The sequence below is a fragment of the Polyodon spathula genome, chromosome 1 (assembly GCF_017654505.1).
Source record: "Polyodon spathula isolate WHYD16114869_AA chromosome 1, ASM1765450v1, whole genome shotgun sequence".
Lineage (NCBI taxonomy): Eukaryota > Metazoa > Chordata > Actinopteri > Acipenseriformes > Polyodontidae > Polyodon > Polyodon spathula.
Genome location: NC_054534.1, coordinates 589,352 through 608,466, shown reverse-complemented (window position 1 = coordinate 608,466; position 19,115 = coordinate 589,352). Strand labels below are relative to the sequence as shown.

Below are 19,115 nucleotides of genomic sequence, written 5' to 3'. Positions count from 1 at the left end.
ATCCTGGGTTAACTTTTGAATCGCATGTGCTGAATACTGTCAAGGTTTCTTTTTTTCACCTTAGAAATATTGCCAGACTGCGTTCCATGCTTTCTCTACCTGCAGCTGAAAAACTGATTAATGCTTTTGTTTCTCCAGGATCGATTACTGTAACGCCCTGCTTGCTGGGGTGTCTACTAGCATCCTCGCTAAAATTCAATTTGTTCAAAATTCTGCAGCCAGAATTTTGTATCGGTCCTGCTCGAGATGACATCACTTCTGTCTTGGAGGCCTTGCACTGGCTGCCTATCAAGTTTAGAATTGATGATAAAATTTTAATGCTGACATATAAGGCTCTTCATGGGCTAGCTGTGACTTATCTGTCAGATCGTTTATCTTTTTACACTCCCACTCGCAACCCCCTCTCTGCTGATCTCAGTCTGCTGTGTGTCCCGCCTGCTCGCCTGAGCTCTATGGGCGGCAGGGCCTTCTGTTGCTGTGCCCCCAAATTATGGAACTCTATTCCAGTAGAGATCAGGGACTCTGCTTCTTTGAGTGTTTTTAAATTTCATTTAAAGACTTACTTTTTTAGAAAGGCGTTTTCTATGATTTTTATGATTGTTTTATCTCCTTGTGTTTCTTTTGTGCATAATCTGTTTATTTATTGCAGTACTATTAATTGTGAAGCGCTCTGAGATGACTGCTTTTAAGGGCACTATACAAAATAAAGTTTTATTATTATTATTATTATTATTATTATAAACAACGCTGCCCGGTATTATCACAGTTTGAGGAGGACTCGAGAGATTTCTGGAATATTAAAACAAACAATGCTTGAATTGTATTCGCTGGTAAAAAGAACCATGTAAGTATTTGTTCATAAGACATAAGCAAATGACTGAACACATGACTAAAATAAATAAAGAACATTCGACCGAACAGAATAGGGTTCCTCTCCCTTCTTTTAATAGGTAATTCTGATGCAGGAGTATGTGTGTATTACTCCTGGGAGAAAAGTAATATGGAAATAAAACTCCCATTGCATAGCAGTTTGATCGATACGTGGTTTCACTGTGAGTTTAATAAGACCCACCTGAGCTTGTTACCTGTACACTGTGTCTCATCAAGCTTGTATTAAAGCCTGCAGTGAGTGATACTGCTGTGCAATAGGAGCCCATCCCTGGTTCTAATGTACTTCTGTTTGCTCTCTGTGTTGCAGGACGGGCTGGTGTTCCGCGTGCAGGTGGCCTATCACCGGGAGCTTCAGATCCTGAGGGAGACGCTGACCCCTGAGGGGATGATGCGTTACCAGGACAACGAGGAGGCCCTGCGGCTGGAGCTGGAGACGGTGCACCGGCCCTACCTGACCAGCACACTGCACGGGTATGCAGCCAACACCAGGGGGAGCACAGCTGTTCTCAACAACATGGGGACTATTGAAGATTAATAGAGAACTGTGCTTTTCCCAGTTACACTATGCATTTACTGTAGTTTGCCATGTTTATCAATATGCTTTACGTTGCCTCTCTCTGGTCTTTACCGTGCTTTCACATGCTTTATTACTCTTTTTCTATGGGAATGATTTACAGGCGTGTGTGTCTCTGTGTCTCTGCTCCAGGCTGCAGCAGCAGCACTCTGTGTTTGGTGCCACGGCCCGGCTGGCAAAGCGGTGGATCGGTGCGCACCTCCTGAGCGCCAGCCTGAGCGAGGAGAGCCTGGACCTGCTGGCAGCATCTCTGTTCCTGCAGCCCGCGCCCCACATAGCGCCCAGGTAACAGGGCATAGGAGGACAGGAGGGGTGCCACACTGCTACCCTCCTGGTCGTGATCAGTGTCGATGCTTCTGCAGAGGAACACTTTTTGCTGCGCAGTAATTTGAGGAACACTTTTTGCTGTGCAGTAATTTGGCCATAGAGGTGTCTGCAGAGCAGCCTCATTTTGGATTACAGTGAGGCAGCATTGCTTTTGCACGAGTTGGAGCAGAATATGGGCAAAGATGCAGCGATTTGTACTGAAGATTCTGCAAAAATAAACAATGCAGGCAGTCTCTTCATTTCCATTTGAAGTAGGGGGCTAGAAATCCTAAGTAGAAGGCAGGGGGGTATGGGGGTCCTCCCCCAGTGGGGGTGCAGGGGGCAACACCCCCCAACGATCAGGGTTTTGTAGGGGTCTAGAACTGCATATCCTGCACCTAAATGTGTGTCTTAATAGGGCCCCAACAATCTAAATAAGTACATAACTGTGTTTCTCTTTTTATGATTTTACGTGACCAGATTTAAAGCGCAAGTAAAAGTTACTTATAGTATCTATGAAAAGTAATTACAGAGTAATGTGTTTACAGTGCCTATAGAAAGTTTTTATTGAGAAAAAAATAATGTATTAAATACAAAACTGAAAGCTCATAATTGGAGAAGTCTCCACACTTTGACCAGTCTTGGTTATAAAAGCCTGTAGCTCTTGCAAAGTTGCCTTCGGCCTCTTGGTAGTCTCTCTGATCAGTTTCCTTCTTGTTCGGTCCTTCTTGGACAGTCTGATCGAGGCAGGGTCTTGGTGGTGCCGTACACCATCCACTTCTTAATAATCGTCTTGACCGTGCTCCAAGGCCTTTGAATTTTTTTTATACCCATCCCCTGATTTGTGCCGTTCAGCAACTTTGTCCCAGAGTTCTTTTGAAAGAGCATTGGTGCTCATGGTTGAGTCTTTGCTTTGAAATGCACTACCCAACAGAGAGAACCTACAGGAACTGCTGAATTTATCATGAAATCATGTGAATTACTACAATTTAACACAGGTGGAGGCCACTTAACTTGGTGTGTGATTTTGAAGGCGACTGGTTACACCTGAGCTAATTTAGGATTGTAATTACAAAGGGAGTGGACACTTATCCAACTAAGCTATTTCAATTTTTATTTAATTTTCTACAAATTTCTAGAATATTTTTTTCACTTGGAAGTTGTGGGGTAGGATGTGTAGATAAATGGAAAAAAAACTAACTGTTTTAATGCATTTTAATTCCAGGCTATAAGGCAACAAAAGGTGGAAATTTTGAAAGGGGGTGTAGACTTTCTATAGGCACTGTATATTTTAAGTTTAAAACCACAAACTTGTCTTAACACAGAATACATTTAAATGTAAGTAAAGTCCACATATTTAAGCAAACTGTTTGTTGGGTATGCAATAATTTTACACCCAGAGAAAAGGCAGGGAAAGACAGACCCAGACACCAATGAAACAGAGAAATTATATTTCATGCACAACAGCACACTGTGTCACATTATACAGGTACCAGAATACCAAGTGAGCCAGTAGAGAGAAATGTGAAGCAATTTCTATATTAAAAATATAAGATAAACAGTATTAATTGGTAGTAAATTTGAATTCAGAAAATGTAGCCAGACGCTGTGTTTTGTTTTCAATTTTTTCATGTATTTCGTTTTTTCTTTTGCATTGTATACGAAAAGAAAAATCGAGACCAACTGTGAAGTTTCTAAAAACTTTCCTGGAACCAGTCTTCCAAGATTGAGTGTGCATTCGTTTCCATGACGCCATGCCTCGTGAACTACTGAGTCCGGGAATGCGCAAATGCATTAATAAATAAATAATAAATAAATCAAAATGTGCTTGCAAGAGCTGCCATTTCAAACACGGTTTATTTTGCACTTTTCAGAAGTTTGTTGTTGTTGCAATTTCTGTAAGCATTAATGCAATTTCTACATTAGTTGAATTCTTTCATTTTATTATTTTTTTCAGTTCTGTTAGCTGTTGCTTGATTAAAATACATACAAATAACTAAGTAATGTATTAGCATTTACTTGAACAATGTAGCTTGAAAGTAAAATCAAGTAATATATACAATATATGAAATGGAAAAACATGGAAACTACTTCTCAAATGGAAGAGAGTAGTGTTGAAACAGAAAACTACCAAATTCACAGATGACATGTATGTACACAAGTGGTTTTGGATATTTCTTATTGATTTCATGAACGCAGATTGGCACAAAGCAACATGCCACTTCCTCAGGAGATTAGCATGAGCGACGGGAAATCCAGAGAAGCTTCCCTTTTTGGCTGGTGGTTACAATCTGCCACAAAACACTACAATACACGGCTTGCTAGCTTTAATCTGTATTAAATTATAGTACGACCATTAATGTTTATGTAGGAAAAGAGTAAAAGTTATTAACGTAGTTGCATACAGTCTATTTAAGACTCTCTGTGTAATACTGTTGTAGCTCAATATAGTAAAAAGTAAAAAAGAGTAAATAGAGTAAAAAGTTTGAGTGAAAGCAAACCAGTCCTGCCTTCATTTTTATACTGTGTATGTATGTGTGTATGCACCATGCCTTTTAGCACCCGAACACTGAATGTGAAGGAATTCAGCATTTTCTCAATTTTCCATTTGGAACAGCAAATTTGGACTCTTGAACTGTTCTGTTTTCAGTTATTACTACTGTAAGAGTTTTTCAAATTTCTTCGCTAATTTTACCAATTTTATTGTAAGTTCTTTGGTAGCTTTAGCAACTGATATGCATTAATGGGTTAAGACATTTCGTGTTTGATTGTTATAAAATAGTTACAGTTAGGCCTAATTCAGTAAATCAAATGACGACGGTTGATACAGTTAAAGGAGGTATTTGAGCAGCTGATAACAAGATTCAGCAAGTCACAGAAAATGTCTGGTATATACTGAAATAACAGCGAAGTGGTTCTGAGCAAAAAAGCAGCTCGGGGGGAGGGGGATTCCAGTTTGTTACTCTGGAAATGAGGTAACCCTAGTTTTGATGGCAGTGAGAGACCATGCTCTCAAAAAGAAGAGTCAGCGTGTAAGATTACAGCTACTGAGTGTTTGCAATAATAATTATGAAATGCAATAAGTTGTGGCATTACTCACCTCCACTTCATTTGTTTTCTTGGGTAAAAAGTGTAAATGGATGATTGATTTGATAACCGCTTCATCACCAACATCGCTTGTAAGAAACTGATTGGTCCGTCCCGATTTAGGGTGTCCATAGAAACAAGTCCGGTAACACAATGCCCTCAGAGAAGAGGTGTTTTACTCGACTTACATACGCAATGAATTGTGCTGTTTGACTGGAAGAAAAACACGTTGAATCTCTATTCACAGGAACATGTGAACACTGTAAAAAAAAAAAAAAAAAAAAAAAAAAAAAAAATATATATATATATATATATATATATATATATATATATATATATTTTTTTAATAACTAAATATTTTAGGTGGCTTACCTGGAAAAGTAGACTGCAATTTAGCTGACTGCTGGCTGGAAATGAGAAGGCTGAATACTGTTCAGCCCTCAATATCTGGCATTTGCAGAACAGTACTGTACAGTACATTAAATATGGAAATCAGAGATGGAAATTGGACTCCTGTTGCACAGCAGTTTCCACCATTCCAGGTTTTGCTGTGAGCGTGGTTATCCACAGTGTACAGGTAACGGACTCGGGTGTGTCTTATTAAACTCCTATTGAAACCAGGAATGGCTCGGACTGCTCTGCAGTAGGAGTTTTCTTTCCATCCCTGTAAAACTACAGGGTTTGTATAGAATCTATTTTATGAGGTTTCTGGATTTGGAAAAACATTTTCATGTTTCACAGCTGGAGCTTGATTATTAGAGCGACAGAGGTTATTCACTACAAGGGCGGGTGCAAGCAGTGGATTCTGGGAGCTACTGTAACCCCACCCTCTCTCTGTTTGTGCAGCTCCCCGCAGGTGGGATTCCTGCGCTTCCTTCACCTGCTCGCCTCATTTGACTGGAGGAACGACCCTCTCGTTGTGAACCTCAATGGTGACATCACAGGTGAGACCCCGCCTCCCCTGCGCAGCTGACTGACGCTGCTTCTGTGCATCTCACAGCGTTCCAGCAATCAAAACATATAGTGCCTGCGTTAGTGCATTGTTTCAGGGCGACAGTAACCCTAATAGAATTGTTAGTCTGGGGAATTGTCACATTGTCTGCCCTGTCTGTGCGGGGCAGTGGGACCACCTTGTTGTAAGCACGTATGTCTGGGGAATTGAGATGTGCTAAAAACTTTGGTCATACTACAATGTGAAGGGAGTGACTAGTTCTCGGAACGTGCTGCGAACGCTGGGAAACTCTTAACCCAGCCCGTCTCATTGCACAGACCAAGAAGTAGGAAGATGGTGAGTAATGTTTGACCAGTGTTAAAAATAATCTGAGTGGGTTAGCCTTCAGATGACTAAGCTGCACGCCCTGCAATCTACACTAAAGGACTACACGACCGTCCCTTATGAAAGTTTATCATAGTGAAAGCATAGCAAAGTGTGATAAAGCATATGAAAGCGCTGGGGATGTGTATTCAAAACTTTTTTTCTCCTGTCTGAGGTGACAGTCCCTCCTCCTGGTTGCCGTGCGCAGCTCTCTTCCTCGTCCACTTCATTGAAATTGGAATCGTGGTCATCTCTTTCCAGGATCCTATGCAGTTCTACCCAGTTTAGCGACTTCAGAAGCCGTCAAACGCACTTGATAAATTCACCATTTTCAATACTCTGTCAGAATTTATGTATTTTATTTTAAGCAATAAAACGCTGTAGTTCATTTTACACTATTCTGAATATGTTCTAGTGCTATTTGTAAAAACATCTGCTGTTGGTTGACACATTTTGTTGCTTGGTAGAACAGATAAATCAAGTAATTTCTGCCAGCAGATAGATAGATCGTCGCGTAGTCCTCTAGCGTCTTACACCACTGAGCCAATTGAACTGAATGGAAAAGCGGGCTTGACGTGAACCGCAAACCAAGCTCAAATAGAGGGAAGTGCATGTCTTATGCTGTTCAGTGCTGTTTTTGCTTGGTTTAGATTTCCAATGCTATTTTGGTACTTTATTTTTTTTTTTACTGTGTAATAGCATATTCATTCATATGGTGCACCTCTCTCTCATCCCACAGCCACGGAAATCACAGAGACTAAAAATGATTTTATCGCCTCCCGCGCCTCGCTGCCTGTCATGTTCATTGCCACCCCCAAAGACAAGAAGAACTCAGTCTGGACCAAAGAGGGGCCATCAGTGCAGGTAAAGGGGGTCTCTCACCCTTCCCAGTTTTGTGTGTGTGTGTGTGTGTGTGTGTGTGTTCCCTGACCACATCCCTCGATAGGCTGATGAATCTTGAGTTCTGCCCTGGGTAAATTTCACATGCTCTGTGTCTCCGAGGGTGTGCTCTTCATTGATATCATTTTTAATCCCATCAGCATGGTGTCTGTGTGTCAGGGTGTGCGGTGCTAATCTTTCTTCTGGGGGGCGCTTTCCTTTCAGATCCTGCAGAGGCTGATCGTTCTGGCCGCAGAGAGCCTGCGGGTCCTGGAGACGCAGCTGAAGGACCCAACTCAGCCGCAAGACGTCAAGGTGGGGAGAACAGGACTGTGTGGAAATTCTTGAAACCCCATTAAAATGGTTTCAGGCAAAACAAACACAATTGTCAGACATGCATGTATAGGTCAACTGAAAGTAATTGGTTAATGCAATCAAGGTAGATTTCAGTGCTCAGTATTGACATTTTCTGTGCTTGCTGTCTCCCTCCCATCCTGCAGATGGTGCTGCGTCCCCCCCTGGATATCTACGATGTGCTGATTCACCTGAACCCCAAGCAGGTTCCTCTGCATGCACAGGCCGTTGACACGCCACACATCGTCTTCAGCAGGGGGGCGCTGCCGAGCGGGGCGGCAGGGGGCTCGGGTAACATGCCCGTCGTCGACTTCAACCCCGTCGCCTGCTACCTGAGCGAGCTGAGAGTACGTTTGGGTGTCTCAGTGGCTGTGCGTTTGTGCTGTCTCTCCTGGTGGCTGACTGGCTGTCTGTCTGGCTGACTGTCTGTGTGTATATGTTAGCAAATATGTCAGACAGAACTAGAACAGGCTCACCAAGAGAAAGACTTTGGTGATGTAATAGTCTCATCACACAGTGCAGGAAAGCAATTGAAACAGAATGCTTAGGTATATAGCCAAAAGTGGAGAATACCAATCCAAGGAGGTTATAAAGAGGCTGAATAGTACACAGGGGAGACTGAACTTTTTGTCCAGTTCTGCTCCCCACAGTACCAAAGGGACATTGTGTCCCTGGAGAGAGGCCAACGATGATCAACCAGACAAATCCTAGGGCTTGACACTAGAACCACCGCGGGTACACTCCTGCCCAAAACCACCGCGGGTACACTCCTACCCAAAACCACCGCGGGTACACTCCTACCCAAAACCACCGCGGGTACACTCCTGCCCAAAACCACCGCGGGTACACTCCTACCCAAAACCACCGCGGGTACACTCCTGCCCAAAACCACCGCGGGTACACTCCTACCCAAAACCACCGCGGGTACACTCCTACCCAAAACCACCGCGGCCACACTCCTACCCAAAACCACCGCGGCCACACTCCTACCCAAAACCACCGCGGCCACACTCCTACCCAAAACCACAACCAGCAGTCATTATGACAGTTACATTTTAAACAACATCACTATTAAATCAAAAGACAAACTATCAGATACAACTCAAAGGTTTTATTCAAGCACATTCATATAAACATCTGTGCTGCCGAAACACCGTATGCAAATGAATAATTAAACACAAAAGGGCTTATTTTCTATTATGCCACATAGAAAGCACTACTTCAAAAAATGAAAAACTATAATAAAATAAACATTTCCAATGAACTAGTGTGTAGACAGGGATATGTACATAGGAAACTGTAACAATCAAAGTAGTTTTTAATTTAAAATGAAAGTAACATTTGTTTTCTCTTGCATGTGGCACTCGGTGCAGCACTGAATCCAGGCTGAGCTGCAGCACTCTGCTGCTTTGCAGTTTTCTGATCGAAATGTTTTTGCCGAGGCTCTGCGGCTTCAAGATGAAATCTCTCCTACTGATATTTTCCCCGGAGCAATCATTATATAAAACGAAGGAATTAAAGGTTGGCAGGTCTAGTAGAGAACAGCAGGCTTGTATATAAAAATAAAATCGAATATTGCAGGTTATATTGAAAATAAAAACGTGACTGTAAAAGGCAGTCAAAGTGACGGCTCTGGAGGTTGTAGGTAAAGGGGATTATCATTTTTTTTTATTTTTGTGATCTTGCCTTTCAAACGCCATCAGGATATTTAATACATGTATTCAGGAAAAGTCAAGAATGGACAACCGCGTATCTTTCACGCGCATAATAATTGAAATTTTAAAAGTGAAAACCTTCAAAGTGACTGCCGTGGCGGTTCTAGTGTTAGAGGGATGATCTACGAAGAATGACGTATTGTCCAAGTCAATGTACGTGTTTAGGTGGGGGGGTGCTGCTGTGTCGTCTTTTTTTCTCAATGCAGTCGTGGATGAAAAGAAATACGATTGGATAAAAACATGACTGGACAAACCCAATCTCCAACTGCAAAACAGACATTCCCCAACACCAACACAGCCTATACAGCACGCACGCACGCTGACTGAGCACTGAGCACTCTCACTGACTGAGGACACACACTGACTGAGCACTGAGCACGCACACTGACTGAGGACACACACTGACTGAGCACTGAGCACTCGCACTGACTGAGGACACACACTGACTGAGCACTGAGCACGCACACTGACTGAGGACACACACTGACTGAGCACTGAGCACTCGCACTGACTGAGCACGCGCACTGACTGAGCATGTGGACTGAGCACGCACACTGACTGAGCATGTGGACTGAGCACGCACACTGACTGAGCACTGAGCACGCGCACTGAACACGCACACTGACTGAGCACTGAGCACGCACACTGTCTGAGCACTGAGCACGCACACTGTCTGAGCACTGAGCATGCACACTGACTGAGCACGCACAGTCTGAGCACTGAGCACGCACACTGACTGAGCACATTGACTGAGCATGCACACTGACTGAGCACATTGACTGAGCACGCACACTGACTGAGCACGCGAAGAGAAACTGTCATTTTAAGAATGGTAATCTAGGATGAAAGCATTGTCCTGTGAACAGGGTTTGTTTATTTGACGGCACGCACATTGTTAATACTGTTGACTGTACGAGTGTGTTTGACTGAATGCTACAGTGTGTGTAACCCCATTGCCTCGGTTTCTATGCAGTCTACACAGTTAATAACCACACACAGCTCTAACTGCCAAACTTGTGGTCACTTCACACCATGTGGCATCTTACGCCAGCGGTTTAGTGCTACTTTAGCACCTGAGGGCAAGCCTACGTTTAGATAGGCTAAAATAATTACATCTGTTTAGTCTCAAACAAAGAGAATTAAAGGGGACATGATTTGAAGCCTTTAAAATCTTAAAAGGAGTTGACAAAGTTGGACATGGACTTGGGACAGAGGGAAGGAGACTCTTCGCACAGAGTGGTGAGGGGATGGAATGGGTTCCCTAGTCATGTCGTTGATGCTGAATCACTGGGATCCTGTAGGACCCAGATTGAAAAACATTTTGAGATCGGTCAGCTGCTGGGAACCGGACGACCTCTGATGTGCTGAATGGCCTCCTCTCGTTGGTGCATTTTCTTATGTTCCTATGTACTCAGATCACCCCCTTAGTCCATTGAAAAGCAGTTTGCCAAAGCAGAAGAACTAGTAGAAGATGTGAGTGTTCGGCATGCCCCTAAAGCAATTCCTATCGTAACAATTCAGCATGATTGAGGCGCCTTCACATTGGCATGACTCTGATGCTTTAGTACATGTCTCAATGTTTATATTACAGGAGAAGACCTCTTCTCTCAAGAGTTCTGTATCACAGCGAAGAAGCTGCATTATCTCCTATGGTGATTTACAATTACCCATCATTATGGCTGCAAATATTGATCTGTCCAGACTCCATCTCTTGATTGCTTCCCCGTCACACAGCCCTGGGGACCAGCCAGCACTAAACTGAACCCCCGGTCTCCCGGTCATGTCTTAAAAAAAAAAGAAATGGCACATACCTTTTAATGCTCTCAATCTGCAGGCAGATTACTCTCTCTCTCTTCCTGTTGTGACTGAGGCTTATCACTGTCTCTTCCATCTCTGTGAGCTGTGTAATGATGATGGTCAGATAATGCATTCTTATTTAGTGCTGGAGGAATGCGTGCACCCCATTTGGCAATGAACAGGCCCCTGCGTGCTTCATATAGTATTGTTCACCTCTTCCCTCTGTGCACCACGGCTATTTTAAAACTCTAGCACTGATTGGGGGGGACACACTGTTGCATCTTGAGAGTCTGTAGGAGGGGAATTTTGCCCACAATCGATGGCCAAAAATGAAATATTTACTGTGCAAGTTGTTACACATTGAATGGAGCTGTCATAGGGTATATAATATAACAGCGTGGTGCAGTGGCTGGTGCTGATGACTGTTGTTGTGTTTTCTTTCTCAGGATGCCTTTGAAGAGCTGGCATTGTTTTTCTGTGACCCGTTTGGAGGCACGGTGATTGCAGTGCTGTGGAAACCACAGGCCTTCGCACCCCAGCCGTTCCGGGTGAGTGAAGGGGAGAGGGGAGAGAGCGGGCTTGATTCCTGTTCCATCTTTGGTTCCAGTGCCCTAGACACATGCCCTGTAATCTGGCCCTGGTTACATGTGTTGACGCCTGTGCTTAAAGTAGTTCCAAGTAGGAACATGTACAGATAGGCATGCCGTAACATGCTGCAAGCCACAACAGGGAACCAGGTGTCTATTCATCTTTCAGTTTCGTTGTGCTTCAACTCTGAGACATTGACATACCCAGATTAGACGCTTCAACTCCAGGTGTGGAAAATGAGTGTACCACTAATTTATTTATTTATTTTTGTTTACCCATTAAATTGCTATAAAATACTATGATAGAAAACATAAATTAATATACAGCGGTTTGCAGAAGTATTCACCCCCTACTAATAGTGTCACATTTTGTTGCATTACAAATAATGTAGGCAGTTTTTAAAAACTTTTTTTATTCAAAGCTGTAGTGGTTAAACTGAACACTGTTGTATGAGGAGGAGGTTAAATGTCAGCAAAACTTGCAAAGAAAATGTACAAAATGAAATTTACTGGTTGCATAAGTATTCAGCCCCTTAAGTCAGTACTTGGTAGAAGCACCTTTTGCAGCAATTACTGCTATGAGTCTTTTTGGATAGGTCTCTACTAGCTTTGCACAGTAGGATGGTGACATTGTTGCCCATTCTTCAAAGGAAAATTGCTCCAGTTCTGATAAGTTTGTTGGAGATCGTCGATGGACTGCAATCTTCAAGTCTCGCTATAAATTTTTGATTGTATTCAAGTCAGGACATTTATTGGGCCACTCAAGAACATTAATTCTCTTCTTGTTCAACCACTCCAGTGTGGCTTTGACTTTGTGCTTCGGGTCATTGTTCTGCTAAAATGTGAATTTCCTCCCCAGTTTCAGAGTCTTGGCTGGCTCAAACAGTTTTACCTCAAGGATTTGCCTGTACTTTGCACTATCCATTCCCCCCTCTATCCTGACAAGCTTCCCAGTCCCTGCTGATGAGACGCATCCCCATAACATGATGCTGCCACCACCATGCTTGACAGTTGGGATGCTTTTGACTGGGTGATGTGCAATGTTGGGCTTGCGCCAGATGTAGCGCTTGGAATTTAGACCAAAAAGTTCAATTTTTTAAAAATTGATTTTCCACATGTCTGCAGTATCATCTACATGCTTTTTCACAAACTCCATATGTGCTTTAAGATGAGGCTTTTTGAGTAATGGCTTCTTTCTTGCCACCCGTCCATACAGGCCAGCTTTGTGTAGGGTCCGGCTTATTGTTGATGTGTGAGCACTGGTCCTGTAGAACATGCACAGTCTTGGTTACGCCTGTCCTGGTTGTGAAGGGGTTGAATCGGGAGGTCCTGTAGAGCATGCACAGTCTTGGTTACGCCTGTCCTGGGTGTGAAGGGGTTGAATCGGGAGGTCCTGTAGAGCATGCACAGTCTTGGTTACGCCTGTCCTGGGTGTGAAGGGGTTGAATCGGGAGGTCCTGTAGAGCATGCACAGTCTTGGTTACGCCTGTCCTGGGTGTGAAGGGGTTGAATCGGGAGGTCCTGTAGAGCATGCACAGTCTTGGTTACGCCTGTCCTGGGTGTGAAGGGGTTGAATCGGGAGGTCCTGTAGAGCATGCACAGTCTTGGTTACGCCTGTCCTGGGTGTGAAGGGGTTGAATCGGGAGGTCCTGTAGAGCATGCACAGTCTTGGTTACGCCTGTCCTGGGTGTGAAGTGGTTGAATCGGGAGGTCCTGTAGAGCATGCACAGTGTTGGTTACGCCTGTCCTGGGTGTGAAGGGGTTGAATCGGGAGGTCCTGTAGAGCATGCACAGTCTTGGTTACGCCTGTCCTGGGTGTGAAGGGGTTGAATCGGGAGGTCCTGTAGAGCATGCACAGTCTTGGTTACGCCTGTCCTGGGTGTGAAGTAGTTGAATCGGGAGGTCCTGTAGAGCATGCACAGTCTTGGTTACGCCTGTCCTGGGTGTGAAGGGGTTGAATCGGGAGGTCCTGTAGAGCATGCACAGTCTTGGTTACGCCTGTCCTGGGTGTGAAGGGGTTGAATCGGGAGGTCCTGTAGAGCATGCACAGTCTTGGTTACGCCTGTCCTGGGTGTGAAGGGGTTGAATCGGGAGGTCCTGGAGACCAGAGATACCTGGCCAAGGTGCTAGAGAGCAGAGAGCCGCTGGAGACCAGAGATACCTGGCCAAGGTGCTAGAGAGCAGAGAGCCGCTGGAGACCAGAGACACCTGGCTGAAATGCTGAGGTGGCTCAATTTTATTCATTTTTACCTGGATACCAAGAATGAGATTCCAGATATCCTGCGGGTTATGTTTCACCGCAACAATGGCAATATAGTAAAACAATAAAACAGGCAAGTAATAACTGTGCATAAACCCTATCGAAACAAAAGATGAATGTGGCTTGGTCTAAAACAAACTAGCCGCCCCACACAACAAGTAGATCTCTTTTCTTCTTATGCTTGTTCACATGAAGCTTTCCCTAGGAACAGCTACAGCTGTCTTTACAATATTATGAATCGCTGTTACTCGGGATCCAGACCAGGACTTCCTCATCTTTGTCGCTTTTCAGTCTCACACCTAGTATTTTGTCTCGCCAGGCTTTTTGTACCATCCAGACATGACAATTGATCGATCAGTCAGTCTTTTTTATATAGCACCTTTCATAGTGGACCACCATCACAAAGCGCTTTGATTGATTTGAATCCTCCTACTGTTCCCATGGATGACAATTTCAGGAAATTTCAATTAACCAATTAACCTCTGCATATTTTTTACACAAGTCAGCTGGTCGATTAATCACAAGTCAGGCAATGCGAGGTTAATTCTTCAGCTCACATTACCTGATTGCTCTTAATCGACCTGTGATCTGCATGGCTCGCTGCAGCCCTTCCTCAGCTTCCCAACAGCAGGCAGGTTTTGTTCCTGGTCTCCTTTGTTTGACCTGTTAGTACCAGTGCCTGCAGGCCCTACTGTTACAGAAGTGCTTTTGAGAATACTTCTCGTCTTGACAGGCACCGTGTACATGTGGTGGTGGTGGTGGTGTTAGACAGCTGACCACGAAACATTTAACAGAGTTTAAAGAAGAATGAGCTGGAAAAATAAGAATTAAAAGGAAATTTACGAGGTGTTGTGGCCAGAACGGTGTATTCTTGGCGGAGCCTGGTACTCGCTATCTCCATTCCCGCTGGTTTTGTATCACATCATAAATCCACTGTCTTTTTTTAGATTGCCTTTCCCTCTGTTTAACGGAAGGTCACTATTCAAAGAATTTTTTTTTTTTTTTTTTTTTTTTAAGTGGTTCCTCCACAAACATAAGACTGATTTGATTAAAGACTTCTCTCTGAGAAGGGGTGGGGAGTTGCTTATTGAACTGAGGTGGACAACACTGTGGTACAGAGATTGAAGTAAGACTCCTGTTGCACAGCAGTTTTACCCATTCCAGGTTTTACTAGGAGCCTTCGCTTTAAACACTCATTCTTATCGGCAAAGTTCCAGGTCCTCTCTAGAAGCTACTTGGGTTATCCTCTTCAATCTACCTTTTCAGATCTGAAGCGATTTTTAAAATTGGCAGTTGCTGAGATCTCGTTTTGAATTTGCAGAAACAGATCATTCCATACAAAAGCATGTGAAATGAATCTGTTTAGTTTGTGCTAACATTGTTCGTCGCAGCTAGGATTTGCTTCTGATACCTGTAATTGCTGACTGCACTGGGTGAGGTTGTATGCTTTATCTGTATTTATGATGCAGTTTTGTATTGAAAGTAATTATTGGGTTTTGTTCATTATGTAACAGGGTTCACCCCAAGAATTCTGTACATCTGTGCAGCAGAACATTATAGCCGGGAGTACTTTTAACAGGAAAATAAACTTGCCTTAACTTTAAATATATGATGCGACAAAGCATTTGAATATTGTGCTGTCTTTACTTGACTGTATCTGGTTGTGCTTTATGTTCTACATTTTCTTTTTCATGACTCTCTTGTATTTTGATAAATTTCCATGCTTATTTAGGCAGCGAACAAGGGGTGGGGCTTGGTTGGAGATGTCAGACAGGGTCCAACGTTGGACTGGAAAGGGAAAATTGCAATGTTGGACCTGGTCCGACACAGGACCGCAAAGGGTTAAAGGCACAGTAGCATCTGAAGAGGCTTGGGGAGAACCCTGTGTTGCTATCGCATTGATTTTTATTTTTTACTTGCGTATTGTACGTTATCCAGTGTTGCTGCAGCCTGATCCTTACTGGCAGGGTTACTGTTGTAGATTGATTGATAGGGATGCTGTGGTGTAACCTCTCTCTCTCTCTCTCTCTCTCTCTCTCTCTCTCTCTCTCTCTCTCTCTCTCTCTCTCGCTCAGGCATCCCATGTGAAGGCTCGGCTGGTGCAGGTGAAGGGGAGCGAGGCGCAGACCGTGCCCAATGTGGAGGCCATCCTCGAAGACTTTGAGACCCTGGGGGCAGGGCTGGTGCGGGAGGTGGAGGTGCGCAGCGAGCGGTGGACTATCTGAGGACCCTACTCCCCCCGATCACCAGGAGGCAGCGCAGTACCCCTCACCATACTGCTGAGGCTGCCTCCCCCAAAGACTCCTCAGGTGGATTGATGGCTGCATCTCTACAATGTGTTGGATTGATGGCTGTATCTCTACTCTGTGTTCGATTGATGGCTGTATCTCTACTCTGTGTTCGATTGATGGCTGTATTTGATGTGCACCATGCTGGAGTCATGGCTGCAACTTACCCAGACTGGGCTGACTGAGATACCTTCCTTCTCGAAGGGAGTCACGTTGTATGCTTCACGCTTTTGACAGTCATTTTGGTTTTATGCTTTGTTTAATTTAATAATGTAGGGGGACTGCACCTCCTGTTTGGTCTTTCCAGTCATGGCTGCATAATAGACACATCTAACCATGTGTAGAAGCATAGGCAGTATGCAATACAGGATGTTTATAATGCAGTTACATTTTTCTTTTTAAACCTGGACTGGACCACAGCCCTTACAATCTTCTTTTTTTTTTTGGTAATTTTGCTGACCCATTCCAGCACAATGAGAATTGAATCTACCCACATGTGAAGAAAATAGGTATCTGAATATGTACATAAATTCCAGTTATACAAATTCCTGTGTAATGTAATCCTATCCGATTTTAAACAAAAAACAAACAAACAAAAAAACTCAGTTCTTCCCGAAATGTCCTCTCTCTTCACCCACGCTCCGTTTCTTATTTGCAGTCCTACTGGAATTTAATGACCTCATTTTTATGTAACCCCACCTTCCTCTATTTCCCAAGCTGTCAATAATAGAGTTAGTGTGTGCAAGAATATTTCCACACCTTTTAGTTTGTTTGCTGTATTTCCCCATTTTAAGGTCACTACACTGGCTTCACGCGAAGCATTGCATTGATTTCAAAATGCTGCTCCTCACTTAAGGCTCTGGCCCTGCCTGTTTGTGTGAGTTACTCTCTAAACCGACTCGCACTCGCAAATGATGGCCTCTTGATCATTCCAAGAACTTGGTTAAAACTCTAATGTGTGACAGCTTGCAGTGTTCAAGCTCCTTCACTGTGGAACTTGGTTAAAACTTTACTGTGTGACAGCTTGTAGTGTGAGAGCTCCTTCACTGTGGAACTTGCTTCCAGGTTTTATCCGGCATGCGGAGTCTGTCAGTGTTTTTAAATCTCAACTCAAAACAAATTTCTTTGATGTTACCTTTTCAGTAGCGAGCAGTTTGGAGCTCTTTTTGCTGGCTGTGTATTTGTATAAAGCTCCCTGGGATGCTTGCACAGGAAAGGCGCTATAAATGAAGTTGGTATGGTAAGTGTGCGGATCATCTGAAGCAGGGGTCCCACCACTGTCTCTGAAATGCCACCATACCTGAACCAACAACCTGGCTGCTTGAGTGGAGTTATGACGGATCACTGATTGCCAGTGTGTTTCAAGTTAATTAGCTGCCCAAATTGTTGCAATATTTTTTGAATGTGTTGCTAGTAAATTGGGGGTTCTGTGGAAGGTGAGGGACAGTGCGTACGTAAGGGTGGCTCCACGTGGTTCCCATCACTGTGGATGTGCACTGCAGCCACGGCCATGCCCTGGAATTACTTTCCAAACAGAACTGCTTTCTGCATCCATGGGAACATTTATAACGTGTGCCAGCATGTCTGAAGATCAGCAGTGAGACTATAGTTAAAAGCAGGTGTCATGTGCACCATGTCATTTTTATTTTATTCTTTCTCTATAAGATGCTCTAGTAGTTTATGTGGTAATACTGAAATAAACTAAATATTTAATAAATCTAATTTCATACTTTTTTTTTTTATATTACAATATTCTTGCAATCAAACATAAGCAGCATAATCTGCATTGGGAATCTTGATTTTTAGCCTGGTTAGCAACTTTTACACCAAACCGTGTCTTAGTCAGAGACCCAGTCGCGCGTGATTTTGTGTTTAAGAATCTGTGCCCGCTCCGTTCCTGCCGCATTGTGCTCTTGTGCAGTACATGAAATGGATCGGCTTGCGGTGCGTGAAAAAAAGATTGTGCAGGGGCATCGTTGTCTAAGAAACCAAAAATTCACAAATGTGAAGAAAGCTGCCTGGAAATTGCATCTGCCTTTGTTGGCACTGCAGATTATTATTATTATTATTATTATTATTATTATTATTATTTTTATTATTATTATTATTATTATTATTATTATTATTAATTAATTAGCAGATGCCCTTAGCCAGGGTGACTTACAATTGTTACAAAATATTACAGTACAAATTATCACATTACAGATAAGAGCAGAGAATACATTAAATAATTGCATGCAAGAGCGGGCTCGCCTAAGAGCAGTTACTTTAAGTAAATATTTGCCTGTACAAGTGAAGTCCAGTGTGAGCAGGCAGTGAGCACGATGCTGAGAGTCGGCTGTGGTGACGCGCTGGGTAATGACAGGCTGTTAAAAACGAAAGTGCAACCTGAGAATTGGAGCTTTAAAAGCTTGTAGTGATTTCAGTAATATTCTTCGGAAAAAGTGCACTATAATAATCCCTGCCTCACCTAATCCCTGAGCTGGAATCAAGCACAAGGGATGAAAGACCAGTGTACTGTAATAATCCCTGCCTCGCCTAATCCCCGAGCTGGAATCAAGCACAAGGGATGAAAGACCAGTGTACTGTAATAATCCCTGCCTCGCCTAATCCCCGAGCTGGAATCAAGCACAAGGGATGAAAGACCAGTGTACTGTAATAATCCCTGCCTCGCCTAATCCCCGAGCTGGAATCAAGCACAAGGGATGAAAGACCAGTGTACTGTAATAATCCCTGCCTCGCCTAATCCCCGAGCTGGAATCAAGCACAAGAGATGAAAGACCGGTGTACTGTAATAATCCCTGCCTCACCTAATCCCTGAGCTGGAATCAAGCACAAGAGATGAAAGACCAGTGTACTGTAATAATCCCTGCCTCGCCTAATCCCTGAGCTGGAATCAAGCACAAGAGATGAAAGACCAGTGTACTGTAATAATCCCTGCCTCGCCTAATCCCTGAGCTGGAATCAAGCACAAGAGATGAAAGACCAGTGTACTGTAATAGTCCCTGCCTCGCCTAATCCCTGAGCTGGAATCAAGCACAAGAGATGAAAGACCAGTGTAC

General features: G+C 43.6%; 1 protein-coding gene across 2 annotated transcripts in view; it reads left to right on the top strand.

The window, feature by feature from the left end:
• The window catches only part of nol6 (nucleolar protein 6 (RNA-associated)), a 51,509-nt gene extending 33,738 nt beyond the window's left edge, over positions 1–17,771 (top strand). For both annotated transcript variants that reach the window (XM_041235962.1, XM_041235880.1), the window contains 8 exons: positions 1,199–1,362; positions 1,598–1,750; positions 5,705–5,802; positions 6,913–7,037; positions 7,278–7,367; positions 7,553–7,753; positions 11,365–11,466; positions 15,841–17,771. In XM_041235962.1, coding sequence (XP_041091896.1) covers positions 1,199–1,362; positions 1,598–1,750; positions 5,705–5,802; positions 6,913–7,037; positions 7,278–7,367; positions 7,553–7,753; positions 11,365–11,466; positions 15,841–15,990 — 1,083 coding nt within the window. In that variant the 3' untranslated portion in view covers positions 15,991–17,771. The remainder of the gene's footprint in view (positions 1–1,198; positions 1,363–1,597; positions 1,751–5,704; positions 5,803–6,912; positions 7,038–7,277; positions 7,368–7,552; positions 7,754–11,364; positions 11,467–15,840) is intronic.
• Positions 17,772–19,115: the final 1,344 nt, after the last annotated feature.